The sequence below is a fragment of the Dama dama genome, chromosome 20, assembly GCF_033118175.1.
Source record: "Dama dama isolate Ldn47 chromosome 20, ASM3311817v1, whole genome shotgun sequence".
NCBI lineage: Eukaryota > Metazoa > Chordata > Mammalia > Artiodactyla > Cervidae > Dama > Dama dama.
The window spans coordinates 35,102,218-35,123,607 of NC_083700.1; the positions used below are offsets into that span (position 1 = coordinate 35,102,218).

At 41.5% G+C, this 21,390-nt stretch overlaps 1 protein-coding gene across 4 annotated transcripts in view; it reads left to right on the forward strand.

Moving 5' to 3' along the window:
• Positions 1-1,707: 1,707 nt before the first annotated feature.
• Positions 1,708-21,390, forward strand: part of CLCC1 (chloride channel CLIC like 1) — a 31,570-nt gene continuing 11,887 nt past the window's right edge. Inside the window, exons 1-4 of one of the 4 annotated variants that reach the window (XM_061121253.1) lie at positions 1,708-1,933; positions 17,231-17,360; positions 17,787-17,888; positions 20,003-20,110. In XM_061121253.1, coding sequence (XP_060977236.1) covers positions 17,232-17,360; positions 17,787-17,888; positions 20,003-20,110 — 339 coding nt within the window. In that variant the 5' untranslated portion in view covers positions 1,708-1,933; position 17,231. Of the gene's footprint in view, positions 1,934-17,219; positions 17,361-17,786; positions 17,889-20,002; positions 20,111-21,390 lie in introns of all 4 variants that reach the window. The other 3 variants (XM_061121252.1, XM_061121251.1, XM_061121254.1) reach the window with 3 other exon arrangements.

Below are 21,390 nucleotides of genomic sequence, written 5' to 3' on the forward strand. Positions count from 1 at the left end.
GTGTTTTTAAAAATTGAGATAAGCCAAAAGACATAACAGTGAAAGGGTAACCCATGAAATCAGAGAAAATACTTGCAAGTCATGTCTAATAAAGGATTAATATTCAGAATATATAAAGATCTCCTATCAAAAATCTAATTAAAAAATGGGCAAAAGACTTGAATAGACATTTCTTCAAAGATGACAGACAAATGGCCAATAAGCATGTGAAAAGATACTCTATCACTAATTAGGGAAATGCAATTGAAAACCGCTTCACACCCAGTAGGAGAGCCACTATCAAAAAAAAAAAAAGGGCTTCCCTGGTGGTTCAGTGGTTAAGAAACTGTGCTCCCAATGCAGGGGGTACAGGTTTGATCACACATGCTACGCAGTGTGGCCAAAAAACAAAAACAAGTAGGATGTGGAGAAACTGGAATTCTTGTGCACTGTTGAAGGGAATACAAAATGGTGCGGCTGTTGTGGAAAACAGTATGGTGGTTCCTCAAAAAATGAAAAACAGAATTACTGTTTGATCCAGCAATCCCACTTACAGGTATATATGGTCAAAATAATTGAAATCAGGATCACAAAGAGATACTGTTCATTGATGTTCATAGCAGCATGACTCACAAGAGCCAAAAGGTGAAAGAAACTGGAGTCCAACAGATAAATAAGCTGTGGTATACAATACAATGGAATAATGTCAGCCTTTAAAAAGGAAGGACATTTTGATACATGTTATAACATGGTTGATCCTTGAGGATATTATGCTAAGTGAAATAGGCCAGTCACAGAAAGACAAATATTGTATGATTCCACTCAAGGTACCTGGAGTAGACAAATTCATAGAGATGAGTATCTTTGGTGGTTGCCCTGGGCAAAGAGGAAATAATTTTAAAAAGTGCACAGAGTTTCAGTTTTGCAGGATGAAAAGATGTATGGAGATGGGTGGTGGTTATACTTGCACAACAATATAAATATCCTTAATGACAACTCTACTCTTAAAAATGGTTAAGATGATAAATTTTGTGTCAGGTGTATTTTAGTTTAAAAAAAATTGTGAAAAACAACATGCACACTCAAGTGTACTACATAATATGCCAAATTTTAACATACTTTGAAATTTGCTGCCAATAATTTATGTACACCTCTCATTCCTCCTAATGTGTAAAATTCATTATTTCCTCTTTGGAGAATTTTCTGAACCTGCAAGGCCAGTACTTAAGGACAAAATCAAAGCAAAACTTACTATTTCCAATTACCACAAAGCGTGCACTCCCCATTCCCTCCCTAGGATCCAATACTACAGGACTACTGTTGTCATTAATTATGCCCCATTAAAAAAAATTATGCTCAGAAAAGATTTATGGGTTTTATTGCAAATGTTAAGTATTCGAGAACTTAGAGAAAATAAATCGATAAGAAAATACGCTTTGTACCCGTTTAATAACATTTGGCTTCGAAGTAAGATCTCACTTGCAGAGTTCAGCTTATGAGGATAAAAGTCGCTCAGTCGTGTCCGACTCTTTGCGATCCCATGGACTGTAGTCTACCAGGCTCCTCCTTCCATGGGATTTTCCAGGCAAGAATACTGGAGTGGGTTGCCATGTCCTTCTCCAGGAGATCTTCCCGACCCAGGGACTGAACCTGGGTCTCCTGCATTGTAGGCAGACGCTTTACCATCTGAGCCACCAGGGAAGTCTTAAAGAAACTGAGGCCTAAAACAGGCCGACGGAGGCTGGCCCCGCCCCCTTGACGGGCTAATCTGCCGCGCGTCCGGGAAGGCCATACAGCCGCCGGCCGAGCGAATCGATGAGGACGCGCTCTAGGCAGGCCCCCAGCTGAAGTGCTCGGCGGCTTGCGGGGCGGCTGGCCATCTTCAATAGCTGCCAAGGCTGGAGTCTGTCTTCCCGGAGAGGCAGGCGGGCGACCCGAGACGTGAGTCCGCGAGGTCGGTTGCGTTTGTGCAGCGGGCGGGTTCTGCGGGCGGCGGCACAGGCGAGGCCAGGGGCGCTGTCGGGGCCTGCGGGGAACTTCGGAGCGCGGCGTCGACCGGGGTGGGCGAGCGACCTGCCCCCTTATCTTACCGGCCAGTTGGCGGCCTTAACTCTGGCTGCCGCGCGGTTGCTCTCACTTTACGCTCTTCGAAGAACGTCCTCGGGAAAAGGGGCAAGACGCGGAGAACGTTGAGCCGCAAGCAAACGTTGACTTTTGTTGGCTTCAGTTATCTCTGAAAACTTGAAAAACAATCCGAACGAATACCGTCAGCAGAATGGCTCGGATTTGGTTGTAGTTTTCAAAAACTCCAAATTAATTTGAATGTTAAAATTAGAGATGAATATTTATGAGTGGGTGGTGAAAAACAATGACATTTTTCACTCTGATGGTGGTTATGAAGGTGTGGTCCCCAGACTAGCTTTCTCATCATTATTATCATCGTCGTCCTCATCTAAGAACTGTTAGAAATGCTCTCAAGTTTGAGAATCACGGCTCCAGGAAACTACACAAACGCACGCGAACTAAATTGCAAGCCCCTGATTTCTATGCCCTTCAGTTGACTCTAATATCCAAGTTAATTTTCTTACTCATTTCACGTGTAAACTCGTTGAAATCAGATGCGCCTCTTTTATGCCGATTTCCACTTAGTGGCTGGCAATCTCTTTGGAGATCTCTTTGTTGGTAGCTGCCCAGTCTAGTATCGCCTGTTACAGCCCACTCTCTGCACTTCCCACTTTGTAGAGATGGGATCCCGCCGTTCCTCTCCGCCTTCTCAGAATAGCCCCTCAGGACCTTTGGTATCTTGCCCTGGAGAGGCAGTTTTTAGGTCGAGCCAGTCTGGTTTGGTGGGCTTCCCTGATAGCTCAGTTGGTAAAGAATCCTCCTGCAATGGGGGAGACCTGGGTTTGATTTCTGGGTTGGGAAGATCCCCTGGAGAAAGGAAAGGCTACCCACTCCAGTATTCTGGCCTGGAGAATTCCATGGACTGTATGGTCTGGGTTGGACCGCATAACAGCTGAGTGGCCTTGGGCAAGTTACTTATTTTTCTAATCTGTAAAATGGAGATAACAATAGTACTACTTTTAAGAGTTCTTGTGAGGATTAAATGAATGAATGTAACCGGTTTTGGCACGTAATCAAATACTTGCTACTATTATTTAACAACTTTGACATTAGCCTCAAAGACAGATGAAAAAAAAGATTAAAAAAAATAAAAACTAGGGGAGAGAGACTAATTACTGACAAATAGTAGAATCACAGGTAGCACCACTGAAGTAAACCAACGTAAGGTACTTTTCCTTAACACTTTGGGTGAGATGGTAAAGAATCTCCCTGCAATGTAGGAAACCTGGGTTCATTTCCTAGGTTGGGAAGATCCCCTAGAGGAGGACATGGCAACCCACTCCAGTATTCTTGCCTGGAGAATCCCAGGGATGTGGGAGCCTGGTGGGCTTCCGTCTGTGGGGTCGCACAGAGTTGGACACAACTGAAGCAACTTAGCAGCAGCAGCAGGAGTTCCTTAACCAGGGATTTATCCCTGGCCCATGGCAATGAAAGTGCAGAGTTCTAATCACTGGACTACCAGGGAATTCCTTAGTTCTTTTATTTTCATTGAAAATGGTTGATTTACATTGTTGTGTTGATTTCTGCTCTACAGAAGAGTGATTCAGTTATACATGTATATATATATATACATTCTTTTTTCTTTTCCATTATGGTTTATCATAGGATACTGAATATAGCTCTCTGTGCGGTAGAGTAGGACCTTGTTGTTTGTCCATTTCAGATATAGCAGCTTGCATCTGCTAACCCCAAACTCCCATTCCATCCCTTTCCCACCCCCTCGGCAACCACAGTCAGTTCTCTATTCACCTACTTAGTTCTTAACTGCTTAGAATTAGGCTCTTCATCATTTTATGAAAGTCATTTCACAGATGACCAGCTGATTAACCAATCCAGTGATTTTTTTTCAGACTTTATTTTTCTCAGCTTCTCTGGACTATTTAATTGACTAACACCTCCTTCAGATTAAGCCCCTTTTGGTTTCTACACTTTGCATGTTTTTGGCTTGCCTTCCATTACTCTCATTAGTCTTGAGTCTCCTCTTTTATATTTGAATCTTCTCAAGGCTTTATTCCTTAGCGTAACTCTTTTTTTCCCAAATAAAGTATACAGTTACCCAGTATTTCTAAGTATCTCTGGAGCGTGAGAGGGATCTTAGGATGCCTTTCCCATCATTATTATTATCTAGTGTTTTGACTTCACATTTTTAAACATAAAAAGTTAGTTTTTTTCAAAAAACTCTCAGTTGTTTATTAAATTTATCAGTATACTTGATTAGTCCCCGTACTCCTTGGTTCTTTTAGGCATACCTTTCTTCATTGCGGTTAAACTTCTTTAACATATCCAGAGTCTGTGGGTTGTTGACTTTGTTAGTTTTTTTTATGTCTGAAGAAATTTGTGTTAGTTTGCTAGGGCTACCATGACAGAGTACCCCAGACTGGGCAGCTTAGACAACAGAAGTTTTTCTCAGTTTTGGAGGCCACAAATCCAAGGTCACGGTGTAGGCAGAGTGGGTTTCCTGTAGTCTCTCTGGCTTGCAGCTGGCCATCTTCTCCTGTGTCTTCATGTCATTCTCCCTCGGACCTGCCTGTGTCCAGATTTCCTCCTATAAGGACGCAGGTCATAGTGGAGTAGGGCCCATGCTAATGACCCCATTTTAACTTAATCACCTGTTTAGAGATCCTGCCTTCAAATATTCTGAGGAACTGGGAGTTAGGACTTCAACATATGAATTTGGATGGAGGGATACAGTTTAGGTCATAATAGTAGCTTAATTAGTCTTTCCCATAGCGGGAAAAAAAAACCTTTTGTAAAGTGAGAAATAGACATACATACAGAAAAGTGTGTAAAATACAAATGTTCACCTTAGCAAGTTACTAAAAAGCAAGCACCGATGTAATTACAGGTTAAGGAGTAGAACATTGCCAGTGTCCTAGATGCCCTCCAGCATCTTTTCCCTTGTCTCATTCCTGATCTTAGAAGGAAGGGTCTCAATATTTACCAAGTGTAGTGCTTGCTATAGTACTCTGACAAAGTTCCCTTTTATTCTTGGTTTGCTAAATGTTTTATGTTAATCATGAATGAGTTTTCATTCTTTGATACTGGTTTTGGGGGCCTTCTCTTTTTCTTTGTTAATCTTATTATATATAGGGCTATCAGTTTTATTTGTCATTTCATAGAACCAAGTTTTGGTTTTATCATCTTCCCTGTTACATGTTTGCTTATTTCTTTTTATTCTTTATTTTTGCACTGAGTTCTTTCCGTGGTTCTCTCTCAGACCTCAGGTACTTTCCTCCTATGCGTGCATCGGTCAGCACTGTGCTGAATACTCAAAGGGGTCTGTTTTGATACCAGTTCTCTGAGACTGGGTGTCGCCAGTTAAGTTCTGACACTGCCTATCCAGAGTTAGTGTCCACCCCGCAAGATAAGGTTGTAAGACTTTCCCCACATAAGATGCATGTCTTAGAGGCCACCTGTACTTTTGACCAATAGATTGGGTGGTTCCCACAACCCCATCAGATGGGATAATTCACTAAGATGACTGAAAGCACTACAGTTAATGGTTACCTTATAAAGAATATAGACGAAGATCGGCCAAATGAAGAGACAGGTAGGGCGAGTCTGCTGGGGAGAATGCAGAGCGCCTGTGTCCTCGTGGAGTCCAGGCGTTTCACCATCTCAGCACATCAGTGCGTCACCAGCCAGGATGCGTCTCTGAGTTGCAGTGTCTGGAGTGGTTTTTTTCCTGAATAGATATATGTTATTGACATAGAGATGACTTACAGTGTTTCAGGTGCCCCGAGTGGTGATTCAGTCACACATACACACATATGTTATTTTTCAGATTATTTTCCATTATAGATTATTATGAGATATTCACTATAGGTCCCTGTGCTATACAGTAAACCCTTGTTGCATATCTATTTTTTTAAATTAGAAATCTAGCATTCTATTCATACTGAGTCAAATGAGTAGAATCAAAATGTCATAAATTTTTTAGTTAGGCAAAATTAATAAGTTTTCTAAAAAATATATATTATACATACTATTTATTATAGTATAGTATAACATACATATATTATGTATATTATAATATACACATAATATATTACCTTTATATAATATATATTAATGTAATATACTTATAATATATTATAATATATATTTATAATATATAATATATTATTATATATTATTACATATAGTATAATATACATATATTATGCTATACTGTATATAAATACAAAAACTTTTCTGTGCTTGATAAAGTCTTGAAAAAAAACATAAAAAAAAAGATGGAGAAATTGGAAAACATAAGCTAAATGAAATGGGAGCACTGAATATGAAATAGAGAAAGTGAAACGAGATAAAAGTAAAAGATCATCATATGGTCCAGTTGTTTTTAAAATAAACATGGTTTCTAGTTTAAAACATATCTGGAGCTCTGGAGGGAAAAAAAAAGGCAATACCTGAGCATTTGTATTTTTCAAAAAATTTCAAGATAATTCTGCTATGCATCAGGATTTTAAAAAGTGATTAAAGGTTTTTCTATTAAATGGTAGTTTTGGTGATACAGAATTCTATTATTTTCCTGTTGACCAATCATGATACAGTGGTATTGAGTTACATAATCACAATAGTAAAAGATGTTTATCTGTTTTCACAATCAATAGCCAGACCAAAAAAAAAAAGATAATTACAATTGCAAGCCATAATGGGAACATGTGCTGTGCTTCGTCACTCAGTTGTATCCAACTCTTTTCGACTGGAGCCTGCCAAGCTCCTCTGTCCAGGCAAGAATACTGGGGTGGGTTGCCATGCCCTCCTCCAGGGGAATCTTCCCAACCCAGGGATTGAACCCAGATCTCCTGCATTGCATGCGGATTCTTTACCATCTACCACCAGAGAAGCCCAGTGTAAAATAATTACATACAATTTGGAAAGTCAAGCAGAGTGCTGTGGTAAGTGGAAATGCATATATGTACATGTTTTCATCTGCCCAGCCAGTCTATGTCTTTTGGTTGGTACATTTAGTCCATTTACATTTAAGGTAATGATTGATATGTATGATCCTATTACCATTTTCTTGATTGTTTTGGGTTTATTTTCTCTAAGTCTTTCCCTCCTGTTGGGTTTCCTGCCTGAAGAAGTTCCCTTAGCCTTTGTTGTAAAGCTGCTTTGGTGGTACTGAATTTTCTTAACTTTTGCTTGTCTGGAAAACTTTTGATTTCTCCATCAAATCTGAAGGAGAGTCTTGCTGGATAGAGTATCCTTGGTTGTAGGTTCGTCCCGTTCATCACTTTCAATATATCATACCATTCCCTTCTGGTTTGTAGAGTTTCTGTTGAGAAATCAACTGATAACGTTATGGGCATTCTCTTGTATGTTATTTGTTGTTTTTCCTTGTTAATATTTTATCTTTGTCTTTAATTTTTGTCAGTTTGATTACTGTGTGTATCAGTGCGTTCCTCCTTAGGTTTGTCCTGCTTGAGACTCTGTGCTTCTCGGACTTGATTGACTATTTTCTTTCCTGTGTTAGGAAGTTTTTATCTATTATCTCTTTAAATATTTTCTCAGGTCCTCTCTCTCTCTCTTCTCCTTCTGGGACCCCTATGGTGCAAATGTTGGTGCGTTTTATGTTGTCCCAGAGGTCTGTTATGCTGTCTTCCTTTTTTTTTTTTTTTCATTCTTTTTTCTATATTCTGTTCTGTGGCAGTGATTTCCATCATTCTGTCCTCCAGTTCATTTATCCATTCTTCTGCCTCAGTTATTCTGCTGTTAATTTCTTCTAATGTGTTATTCATCTGTTTTTTGTTTTTTAGTTCTTCAAGGTCTTTGGTAAACATTTCTTGCATCTTCTTCATTGTTTTCCTGAGCTCCTGGATCATCTTCACTATCATTATTCTGAATTATTTTTCTGAAAAGTTGCCTGTCTCCACTTCATTTAGTTTCTTTTCTGGGGTTTTATCTTGTCCCTTCATCTGGGACATAACTTTCTGTTTTAACACTCTAATTAACTTTGTGTAATGTGATTTTTGTTCCAGCTCCTGTGGGATTGTGGTTCTTCTTGCTCCTCCTGTCTGCCCTCTGATGGATGAGGCTAAGAGGCTTGGATAAGCTTCCTCATGGGAGGGACTGGCTGTGGGGAAAACTGGGTCTTGCTCTGGTGTGCATGGCCTTGCTCAGTAAAGCTTACTCTGATTATCTGCTGATGGGTGGGGTTACGCTCCCTCCCTGTTAGTTTGGCCTGTGGCAGCCTAGCCCTGGGGTCTGTGGGCTCTATGGTAGGGTTAATGGCAACCTTCAAGAGGAATTATGCCAAGGGGGACCTTCCAGGACCACTACTGCCAGCGCCCCCGTCCCTGTGGTCAGGCCCTGCCAACCTGTGCCTCCACAGGAGACCCTCCAACACTAGCAGGGAGTTTTGGTTCAGTCTCCTGTGGGGTCACTGCTCCTCTACTCTGGGTCTTGGTGCATGTACAATTTTGTGTGTGTCCGCTAAAACTGGAGTTCTGTTTCCTCCAGTCCTATGGAAGTCCTATAATCAAATCCTGCTGGGCTTCACAGACAGATTGCCTGGGGATTCTCAGTCTCTTTGTTGGATCCCCAGGCTGGGAAATCTGGTGTGGGATTCAGAACCTTCACAACAGTGTTAGAACTTCTTTGGTATTATTGTTCTCCAGTTTGTGGGTCACCCACCCAGTGGGTATGGGGTTTGATTTTTATTGTGATTGTGCCCCTCCTACCATCTTTCTGCTGCTTTTTTGTCTTTGGATGTGGGGTATCTTTTTTTTGGTGGGTTCCAGCATCCTCCTGTCAGTGGTTGTTCAACATCGACATTGACATCATCTACATCTACATCAACATCTACATTGACATCATCTACATCTACATCAACATCAACATCCTGTAAGAGCCATTTTGGTGCTCTTACAGGAGGAGATGAGCCAAAGTCCAGAGTTTTTTTTAATCAGGTTTCATTCCGTAGGCATGATTGATTCATTGGCCACCTGACTGAACTCAATCTCCAGCGGCCCTCTCATCCCCAGAGGTTGGATGACTGAACAAGTTCAGTCCTCTAATCATGTGCTTGGTCTTTTTTGTTTGTTAATTAATTGCTTTTGGCTCTGCTGGGTATTCACTTTTGTGTGCGGGTTTTCTTTAGTTTGGGTGTGCAGGCTTCTCATTGCAGTGGCTCCTTGTTGCGGAACGCAGGCTCTAAGGTGCTCGGGCTCAGTAGTTGCGGCACACGGGCCCAGGTGCCCCTTGGCATGTGGAATCTTCCTGAAGCAGGGATTGAACCCATGTCCCCCGAATTGGCAGACAGGTTCTCAGCCCCTGGAGCACCAGGGAAGTCCTGCTTGGTTTTTCTGGTGAACAGTCCCCAACCTGAAACTATTTAGGAGCCCACCACGAGTCACCTCATTAGCATAACACGGTCCTGTCAGTTGGGAGAACTTGAGGGTTTTGAAGGAACTGGGAACAGAGATCAGATATTCTTTACTGTGTTGCAGGGACCCTCTGCAGACCTCTGGAGGTCTGTCTCTATGCAGATTTTCCCTCTTATCTCCAGCTCCCTTGGTTTTTCCAAACTCAACTCAAATCTCCTCAAGGAGCCCAGCTGCCTGAATTCTGCCTGAATTCCCTCTCTGGGTGCCTGTGGTCTGGAGACTCTCAAGACAGTCAGCTGGGGCAGTGGAAGGGTTATCCATGTTTGTTTCCTGTCTTTCAAGGATCACCATTCTTGCTTGGTGTTCAGTGTCTTTAAAACCATTTCGTATGCTTTGTGCAGTGTTCTTTCCTGGTTGTTGAGGCAGGAAGGTAAATCTGGTCCCTGTTACTCCATCTTGGCCAGAAGTGGGATTCTGGGGAGTACTTTGGAACATGGAGTCACTATGTCATCCTGACCTAAATCCTTTACCTGAACGTTTCCTTTCTAACTCCTAGACTGCTGTACCAAATCCAGTGGTCATTTTGTTGTCCTCTGATCACTTGATCTTTCAGCAGCGTTTGATACAGTTATCTGTTCCCATCCTTCTTCATTTGGCTTCTGGAATAACAGCCTCTCCTGGTCTTCCCCCTGCTTCACTGGTGCTCATTGACATCATCTCTTGTTAGCATCCCCTGTTCTCTCCAAGTGTTGGCATGCTCCAGGTCTCAGTCTTTTATCTTCATATTAGATCTTGTGGTGGTCTTAGCCAGTCCATGGTTTATCCACCTCATCTACATCTTTGTTGTTCAGTTGCTCAGTTGTGTCTGACTCTGCGACCATGTACTACAGACAGCATGCCAGGCTTCCCTGTTCATTACCAACTCCCGGAGCTTGCTCAAACTCATGTCCATTGAGTCGATGATGCCATCCAACCACCTCATCCTGTGTCGACACCCTTCTCCTCCTGCCCTCAATCTTTCTCAGCATCAGGGTCTTTTCCAGTGAATCAGCTCTTCACATCAAGTGGCCAAAGTATTGGAACTTCAGCATCAGCCTTTCCAGTGAATATTCAGGGTTGGTTTCCTTTAGGATTGACTGCTTTGATCTCCTTGCTGTTCAAGGGACTCTCAAGAGTCTCCTCCAGCACCATAGTCCGAAAGCATCAATTTTTCGGCAATCAGCCTTCTTTATGTTCCTGGTCTCACATCCATATATAACTATTGGAAAAACCATAGCTTTGACTAGACGGACCTTTGTTGGCAAAGTAATGTCTCTGCTTTTTAATAAGCTCTCTAGGTTAGTCATAGCTTTTCTTCCAAGGAGCAAGCGTCTTTTAATTTCATGGCTGCAGTCACCATCTGCAGTGATTTGGGGGCCCCCCAAAATAAAGCCTCTCACTGTTTCCATTGTTTCCCCATCTATTTGCCTTGAAGTCATGGGACCGAATGCCATGATTTCATTTTTCGCCTGTTGAGTTTTAAGCCAGCTTTTTCACTCTCCTCTTTCACTTTCATCAAGAGGCTCTTTAGTTCCTTTTCACTTTCTGCCGTTAGGGTGGCGTCATCTGCATATCGGAGGTTATTGATATTTCTCCTGGCAGTCTTGATTTCAGCCTGAGCTTCATGCAGCCTGGCATTTCGCATGATGTACTCTGCTTATAAGTGAAATAAGCAGAGTGACAATATACAGCCTTGATGTCCTCCTTTCCCAATTTTGAACCAGTCTGTTGTTCCATGTCCAGTTCTTTTTTTTTTTTTAGTTTATTTTTAATTGAAAGATAATTGCTTCACAGTATTGTGTTGCTTTCTGCCAAACATCAGCATTAATCAGCCACAGGTATGCGTGTGTCTCCTCCCACCCCATCCCACTCCTCTCGGTTGTTCCAGAGCCCACGTTAGAGCTTCCTGGGTCTTAGAGCAAATTCCCTTTGGCTGTCTGTCTTACACGTGATAATGTATGTTTTCATGTTACTCTCCATTCAGTGTTGCTTCTTGGCCTGCATGTAGGTTTCTCAGGAGGCAGGTAAGGTGTCTGGTATTCCCATCTCTAAAAATTTTCCACAGTTTGTTATGATCCACACAGGCAGAGGCTTTAACATAGTCAGTGAAACAGAAGTAGATGTTTTTCCGGAATTCTCTTTTTCTGTGATTCTATGGATGTTGGCAGTTTGATCTCTGGTTTCTCTGCCTTCCTAAATCCAGTTTGTACATCTGGAAGTTCTTGATTCATGTACTGTTAAAGCCTGACTTGAAGGATTTTTAACATTACCTTGCTAACATGTGAAATGAGTGCAACTGTGTGGTAGTTTGAACATTCTTTGGCATTGCCCTTCTTTGGGATTGGAACGTAAACTGACCTTTCCCAGTCCTGTGGCCACTGCTGAGTTTTCCAAATTTCCTGGCATATTGAGTGTGGCACTTTAACAGCATCATCTTTTAGGATTTGAAATAGCTTATCTACATCTTGAAGGCTCTCAACTGTATTTCTGTAGACCCACTTCTCTCCTTACCTCCATACTGTGTATGGGACATCTCTATGTGGATATCAGTAAACATTTGAAATGTACTGTGTCCGAAGCAGAACTCTTGATATGTCAGAACTTGTTGTCTGCCAACCTGAGTGTCCTTCAGTCTTTTCCCCTTCTCCCAGTTGCTCTGGTCACAAACCTTAACATCATCCTGAATCTTTTCTTGTCCTTACTTCTTACATCCAATTTACCAGAATTTCTGCAGTGCATTTCTATATTAATTACAGTTAGCACAAGATGGTGTAAAGAAACCAACCCCCCAAATCTTAGGACTTACCCTAAAATAAATTAATTTTCATTCACATGAAAGTAAAAAAACATGTTCCCACTTAATAGGTGGCCTTGCATGTGGTTGTTTAGGGTCCCAGCTCCTTCCATAGTCAGGCTCCCCTCCTCTGGGCTCAGCGTCCTCCCCATTCCCTGGTGGGGGTGCAGCTGATGGAAGTTCAAGCAGGGAGGCTTTCGTGGATGTGGTGCATATTTCTCCCACGGCTGTTGTGCTGACCAGGACTTAATTGTCACGTCCTTACTAGAAGATACCACTTGTTACCATGTGTTTAGAAAGCAGAAGCAATGTGCCTGGTGGCCTGTCAGCTGGGCTTTGCCGCGTGTCTTCTTTCTAGTTTCCTGCTTCTGCCCTTCTGTTTCAGCTTCCACATAGCAGCCCCAGTGGTTTTAGAATGTAATCCCGACTCTATCATTTCTGTGCTTAAAACTCTCTAGTGGCTGACTTCCTGTTACACTTAAGTAAAAACCATACTCGTTACTATGGCCTATTCCTCTTGTCCCCTCCAGCTCATTCACAAGACATAGTTCACAAACCTTGACATCCTCCTGAATCTTTTCTCATCCAATTTACCAGCAGTTTCTGCAGTGCACTTCTGGGTTAATGTGGATAGGACAACCTCATGGTGTAAAAACAGTTGATCTAGCCTTCTTGCCCATTCTTTGAATGCTTCAAACATAATCCCTACCTGGGCCTTTATGCTTGCTGTCTCCTCTCTCTGAATTTTCTTTTCCCAAATTTTTCTACAGTTAGTTTATTATTTTTCTGCCTAATATTGTGGTTATGTACCACTGTGTAACAGACCACCCCAAAATTTAGAGGCTTTAAACAACTGTTTTCTCATCTCATGATACTGTGGCTTATGGGCCTTTATTGGACTCAGCTGGGTAGTCATTTTTTCCCACGTGATGGTGGCAGATCACCAAGTCAGTTACCAAGGGATTGGACTGATCCACCAAGAGGACTCATCTACATGACTGGTGGTTGATGTTGGCTGCCAAGTGGGAGATCAGTGTGCCCCTACACGTGGGGTCTCCTGGTGACTTAACCTTCTCACAGTGTGGTGGCTGAGTTCCATGGGAGGGTCCTCAAAAGCAATTGCTCCAAAGTAGTAAAGTAGAGGCCGCTGATCCTGGTGTAGGGTGGGCCAGGCCATCTTCACCTTTGTCTTGTGTTGTTTTCCTTATCACTATCTGAAATTACTTTTTTGTCCATTTATTGTCGTCCCCCGCTAGAATGTAAGTTTCTTAAAGACGACCTGACTGATCTAGTTTCCTATTAGCCCCATCACGACAGTGCGCAGAATCCAGCAGGTATTTTGTAAATGTTGAACAAAGGAATGCTGAACTTTTCCCCAGGCCGTATTCTTATTCTCAGTTTCTTTAAGTTAATGGTATCACTGTTTTTGTTGATGGTGGGCCTTGAAATCTTAGAGTCCTGTCTGTCATCGTTCTCCTTTTTTCCTTCTAATGTGCATTCAGCTGCCAGGGTCTGTAGAATTAATCTTTAAAATGTGTCCGGTGGGTTCTTTCTGGTCTCATTGCCACCACTCTTTCAGATCAACATCCTTTTCTACTTCAGCCACCTTTTGAACTGAGTGTACATTTAACTCTGGTTTCATCTTCCCCAAATATAGTTACCATCCCCCTTGAAAACTTGTTAGCAAGTAAAGTTAGTTATAAGCTTTTTACTTTGGCAGAGTCATCGCAGCCCACCTCTCCAGCTCTGCGTTCCACTATGTGCATCCTCATGTTTCCAGGTTCTGAGACGAACATGTTGCTTTCTGCCTCCCATGTCTCGCAATCTTAGAATGTTGCCCATGCTTCAAAGTCTATTTCCCATACCCATTCCTCCGTGAAATCTTCCCAGTTGCTCCCAGTCAGATGTGCTGTTTCATCCTTTGAGCCCTTGAAGCTCTTTGAATCGCTGCTGAGGCCTTGATTGTTTGTACTTCCTGCTTACATTACTGAGTGTCTTTCACTTGCTGGCCACTGGGCAGGGTGTTGGGTTTGGAGAGGGGTGGGGCACGATGGAGGAGAGGGCATTGCTGCTGCTAAGTCACTTCAGTCGTGTCCGACTCTGTGCGACCCCCTAGACGGCAGCCCACCAGGCTCCCCCGTCCCTGGGATTCTCCAGGCAAGAACACTGGAGTGGGTTGCCATTTCCTTCTCCAGTGCATGAAAGTGAAAAATGAAAATGAAGTCGCTCAGTCGTGTCCGACTCTCAGTGACCCCACGGACTGCAGCCTACCAGGCTCCTCCGTCCATGGGATTTTCCAGGCAAGAGTACTGGAGTGGGGTGCCGTTGCCTTCTCCAGAGAGGGCATTAGGAAGGTGAATTCAGACTTGAGTAAGGAGTTAACCTTCTCTGTAAAATTTCACATTATAGTGCTGTGGTTTTCTACCTTCATTGTGTGACGGAACCAGCAGGGGAGCTTTGAAAATCCTTTCACCTGGTTTTGACTAAAAAGATGCACAACGTGAGAGTTGCGAGTTAAGTTTTATTTAGGACAAAATGAGGACTGCAGCCAGGAGACAGCACCTCAGGTAGCTCTGAGAGACTGCGCCAAAGAGGCCCTCCAGGCTCCTCTGTCCATGGGATTCTCCAGGCAGGAATACTGGAATGGGTTGCCATTCCCTTCTCCAGGAGATCTTCCCGACCCAGGGATCGAACCTGGGTCTCCTGCGTTGCAGGCAGATTCTTTACCATCTGAGGCACCAGGAAAGCGCCCAGGGGAAGGTAAATATATGATTTTGATGAAGGGGGAGTTCAGTGCATTCAGGTGCTTACTTTACAAATGGTTTTCTGCTAGTCACAAGGAGCTGATGTCACCATGAGCAGATTTAGTGCTTTTCTAGATATGAGGAGATGCAAGGATTGGGATCATGAAAACAGTTCCCAAAAATATCTGTCTAAGGAGCTCTTCTACCGGTTTCCCTGGAGCTCAGAGCGCCTCGTTCTCTGCGCTGAGTTCCCCTCAGGGGTGTTGAAGGCCTGCAGCTGTAGCCCCACAGGGTTCAGTCTTTGCAGAGGCAGATGGCAAACACCCCTGTTGTTTTTCACTCACTGGCAAGTGCTCTTGGCAAGTGCCAGTTTGTAGTTGACAGTGGTTCCTCACCTAGAGATTCTGATTAAGTTGACTTGGGAGGTGGCCATAAGATTGGAAAATTTGGAAGCTTCCCAGGTGATTGTAATGCAGGATTGAGAGCCTTTGTGGCACGGGACGAGACTGACCAGTAAGTGGTTAATTTCAGCGTGTGTTATGCTAGAAGAAGAAACAGCACACCCAGAACACAAAGTGTTTGCTTCAGCCTGAAGTGACTTTTATTCCTACAGCCCTACTGTAAGCCATTACTGGGCAGGGCCCAGGGCATTCTCATCTTGGAACTCCCTTACCTGATCCTTATTCGCAGAGGTTGTTTGACAGAACATTCTGCAGTGATGGTAATGTTCTGTATCTGCACTGTCCATTTTGGAAGCCACTAGCCATATGTGGTAATTGAGCACTTGAAATGCAGCTAGTGAGATAAAGGAAATAATTTGCAGTGTAATTTTAATATAAATAGCCATGTGTGGCTAATGGCTGCTGTATTGGACACTGTTGGATAGAGGAGATAGTGTGTTGAAACAGTTTTGACAGTGTTTATGCAGAGGCTTAGATGAAGCAAGCTATTTTCTCTGATTGAGAGTTTAGTCACCTCATTTGAATCTTAATTTTGCACCTTTTAAGTTTCCCATTTCGCACAGCTTTACTGAGAAATTATTCACATACTGTACAATTCATCCATTTAAATTGTACAGTTCAGTTTTTTGGGATATTCACGGATAATGTACAACCATTTCCACAGTTAATTGTAGATCACTTTTCATCACCTCAAAAGGAAACCCTGTAACAACTCACAGATATAGAGGGCAGACTTGTGGTTGCCAAGGGGTAGGGAGTTGGGGGAGGGATGGGTTGGGAGTTTGGGGTGAGCAGAGGCAAACTATTATATTAATATGTTGAATGGATACATAACAAGGTTCTGCTGTATAGCACAGGGAACTATATTCAATATCCTGTGATAAACCATAATGGAAAAGAATATAAAATGGGATGTGTACGTATCTGTAACGAATCACTTTGCTATACAACAGAAACTAACACAACATTGTAAGTCACCTATACTTCAATGAAAAAAAAACTCTGTACCATTTAACTACCACCCCTCTGTCTCTTATATCCTCGGTCTGTACACCTACCATTCTCTGTAGACTTTCCTACTCTGGACAGCTCATATCCATGGAATCATAATACATGGTTTTTGGTGACTGGCTTTTTTCACATGGCGTGATGGGGTCTCAGCAGTAAAGAACCCACCTGTTAATTCAGGAGGTGTGGGGTTGGATCTCTGGATGGGTAAGATTCCTTGGAGAAGGAAATAACAACCCACTCCATGTCCTCAGTGGAACTTGGCCAGCTACAGTCCATAGGGTCACAAAGAGTTGGATATGACTTAGCAACTAAACAACAAGGTTTTCAAGACTCACCCATGCTGTAGCATGGATCAATACTTCATTCCTTTTTATGGCCTAATAATATTCCACTGTGTGATGGTCATTAGCTTATGAACATTTGGGTTGTTTCTCTGTTTTGCCTGTTGTGAATCATGCAGCTGTAAACGTTGGTGTACAGGTTTTTGTATTGACATACATTTTCACTTTTCTTGGGTATATATCTAGGAATGGAATTGCTGATTCATTTATTAAAAAAAAATATATGTATAGTCTCAATGAGACTATGTGTGCATGTATGTATGTGTTTATATACAAATACCATTTTACTAAGTATTTTTATTTCAGTTATTAAGAAAGCATTATCTTAACACTATAAGTAGGTTGTTTTTATTAAAAGTTATCATATACTTCAATATATGTGCTAATTTTTGTAGCGTTCACACAGGATGCTGTGTTCTCTGCTCCTCTGTGAATGTCTGTGGCTGATAACTGCTTATGCTTATGATGATGACTGGATTGATCCTACAGACATGCTTAACTATGATGCTGCTTCAGGAAGAATGAGAAAATCTCAGGTATTTACAAAAACCCATGTGTGTATAATACCTTACTAGTCCTGTGATGGAAATAGTCTACATTTGTTATTGTTTTTCACAGAGCTGTGAAAGAGTCCTGTGTCAGTGATTAATGACCATGCAGAATATCTTCTTGTCTCTTAGCCTAATATGATTTCAACTCCACCTGTTTATTTCTGTTTCAAATTTGAATGTAAAGCTGATCAAAAGCAAACCCATTTGATTTTAGTTCTTAGCTAGTATATAAATTTGAGGCTGTTACCTTTTTGGTGGTTTAATACAGTTGAAGAATATAACAAGCAAAGCCATAAAATGAGGGAGTCAAAATTTTGGTCTTCATTAACTGTAGATTATTATTATTTTTTAACTAGATTATTTTTACAACTGAACTATAAAGAAATAAAACCTCTCTCTGCTTTGCTTTAGGGGAAATATGGTATGTCAGAGAAAGAAGAGGTCAGTCCTGACTTATCATATGCTGATGAATTGTCAGAATGTTACAACAGACTTGATTCTTTAACTTATAAGGTTAGGATTTTTTTATTCATGATTTTTGTATTACTTGTGATGTGTTAAATTGTTCTGTGTTTTCTATCTTTGCTAACATTACTTGTGTTTCTATCTAAAGTACGATTTACAAATATATAAATGATTTTTTTATTTAATTACCCTAGCCTTGGTTTCTCTTTACTCTGGCCTTGAATTTTTAAAAATAGTAGTTTTATTTTCCTGTAATAACATTTATCTCACTATGTTACCGGGCTGAATGTTTCTTGGGACAAAGAATATTTTATTCATTCTTGATGCTCTATCACTTGTCACAATGCTGGGCTGTAGTAACTCATGACAAGTATAGCAAATGAAGAAATGTCTCTACTGCTAGCTTATAAGCATAACAGTTGTTCCTACAAATGTAAGGGATTATTATAATCTGGTGTGTGGTAACTCTTACTTCATTTATTCAGTCCTTTTATTTCTGTGGCTGCAGTAGTCTGAGAAGGGAAGTAAGTCAAGACTGTTGGTTGGTTTGAGCACAGGTTATGCTGCAAGAACCCAGCTCTGCTGGTTTTGAGGCAGGGTGCTGGCGGCAGCCTGGAGGAGGCTGGGATGGGGGGACGGCAGAGGTGCAGCAACGCTGAAGGCTCACGCTGAGGCTGACGGGGTGAAGAGAAACGTGTTCAGCTTTTCTCTGGTGGAGTAGGCAAGTTGTGGTGGTTGAGGATAGGGAAGAGCTAGAGTGAATGGGAGAGGGTCCCAGCTTGAGAGGCTGGGAGAGCATGCTAATTGAGATCCAGATGCATCCCAGTGAGGTCTATAAGCAGCTGCTTGTGGTTCTTACCAAATGTGAATGTTGTCTCATCTGAGCGCTAGCAAAGAAATGCTTGGATAAAATTTGCTTCAGTCTTAACTGTGTTTTGTGGTGTAGAGAGCTAATTTGGCTGCATGGTAGGAAATGGAGAAATGTCCTTTTACTGAAATTTTTCATTCCATTGTTTGTGACTTTGGGTCTGACATTGTAAAAACATGATTAGTTAAATGAAGTCTTTAGTCTTTGTTTTAAAAAATTTTTTTTACTCTTAAAAAGAAATTAAAAAATTTTAAGATTTGTCAACCTTGCCTGAAAGCCGAGGAGTGCCCTGTGACTTCTTGAGTGTCTTTCTGTCCTGAGTCTGTGTGTGCTAGTGTCTGTGTTTATCATCCGAAGCCCATTCCAGTGCTCCACTCAGCTTGTGGTTCACACTCAAGTAATAAGTGTAAGTTGCTTATCGCAGGTTCTAAATGTCTTACAACGTGCACTACCCTCACTCAGAAACTAGCGGTGATTATAGACTTGAGTTCAGAGGAAGTCTGTCCTAATGAAGGATTCTGTGCAGACGGGCTGCTGTGTGCGGACATCTGGAGAGGCCTTCAGTTCAGTCGCTCAGTCGTGTCCAACTCTTTGCGACCCCATGGACTACAGTACAAAAGGCTTCCCTGTCTATCACCAACTCATTGCTCAAACTCATGTCCTTTGAGTCAATGATGCTATCCAACTATCTCATCCTCTGTCATCTGCTTCTTCTCCTGCCTTCAGTCTTTCTCAGCATCAGGGTCTTTTCCAAGGAGTCAGTTCTTTGCCTCAGGTGGCCAAAATATTCCTGCCGTTTGGTAGGGCATGATTGATAGTTGGCAGGAAAAATCAATAAAAGGCCAAAAAGTAATACTCACATTCAAGAAAATCTTTGCTGTGTCCTTCATCTTCTAGCTTCATGTTGTCTCTGTTTCTATTTGGCTGTGCTCTCTTTCTATTTTTTTCTCCCTTTTTCCTTTCTTTCTTTAAATCATTACTTTGGAATTAGGAAGGGGCAGATTGGTTCTGCTTATCCACATCTCTGCTTCCTTGTTTCATGATCTTCAGCTTTAAAACTGCTGAAAGTCAGCAGGAAAACTGCCAGTTGGTACAGTAGGGGACTCCTGGTGCTCTTCTGTTGCCTACTTTTTGCAAAGAGAACCCACAGAAAGCAGGCCAGATCTGCATTTTAATGCAGGCTTGATGAAAAGAACCAGCTCCTTACTTTGACCTCCATGGGGCCACTAGGCTAGAAACTTGACCCTTACATTAAACTCTGACAGTAACTAATGTATTTGTTTTGTGGTTGCAGATTGACGAATGTGAAAAGCAAAAGAGAAAAGACTATGAAAGTCAAAGCAATCCAGTTTTTAGGAGATACTTAAATAAGATTTTGATTGAAACCAAAAAGCTTGGAGTTGTGAGTATTTGATGTGAGACTAACGAGTGTAGTGGATATTTTTGTTATGTATTCATTTGACAGTGATAAAGCATCATTATGCTTCAACAGAGAATGCCTGACTCGCGCTTTTACCAGAACCCAATCCTGCAGGCCTGAAGGTGGCAGCCTGCTGGTGTGGTGGAAGGCAGTGAGCAGCGCCCACCCTTCCTCTTTCTCTTACAGTTCGTGGGGATTTACTTACTCTGTGCACTGCTGTACCACCGAACTGAGCTGGGGGGAGAGGGATAGTGTTTTAAATTTGCTATTTGAACTTTGCCGATCAGTTGCAAACTTAGACTTATGACTTGGTAAGGAAATTCTATTCCAGTCCTTACTTCTTTTCTATCATTTCCACACTGTCTTATTCAAATGATGTAATATCATTATGTATTGAGAAAAAGAAAAGTGGGTTTTAAGATTTTTCCCCTAGCTGTTTATTGTGGCAACGGCTGCTTTATAGAATTACATGGCATGGACATACTGTTCATGATTAATGTTACGATTCCATTTTTTTGAGTCATTGTTTTCCCTTCAGGGAGCCAAAACACCTAGAAAACTTTAAAAAAGGGAGTGTTAAATGAGTAATAATTCCACCTTATTTTGGAGCTGTAAAAGCAGATGTAATCATAGGTATACCCTTCAGTTAGAGTCTTACAATGAATGCAAGGTGGAAAAGAGTCTATTTTATAGATGAGGAAACAAGTGTGGCTAGAAAATACTCAAGATGGAGAAGCTTGGAATAGTTTTTGGTTTTTTAGAAATATTTAATCAGTGACTACTTTTTTATACTTACTGATGATTTGTAATATTACATGATACTTGGGTTTTGCTTATTTTATACCTACTTTGTAATATAAAAATCAGTATTTACTGTTAGAAAAGATAATTTTCTCTTATGTTAACTGGTTAATGTTTATAGAGATTTTGCTAACCTGTACTCACACTAATAAAGATAGTTGTGAATGTCATGTATGTTCGTGGAAACCCAGATTTTGCTGCTTTTTGAGATCCTTTTTGTTTTTCTTATTTGTACACTCTAAATTTTAGGCTGTTTGAAAGCTGTGTCAGCAAATAGAAAGTCCTAAACTGAATCATAAAATAATGATAGTTTATCCTCATTATTCGTAGATTCATATTTTTTAATATTTTGAATACTAAACTTTATTTGTAACCTCAGAATCAGTACTCCTGCTTTTGCGTCACTCTTAGACATGCGCAGAGTGGCAAAACATTTGAGTTGCTTGATGAGCCCACTTTCA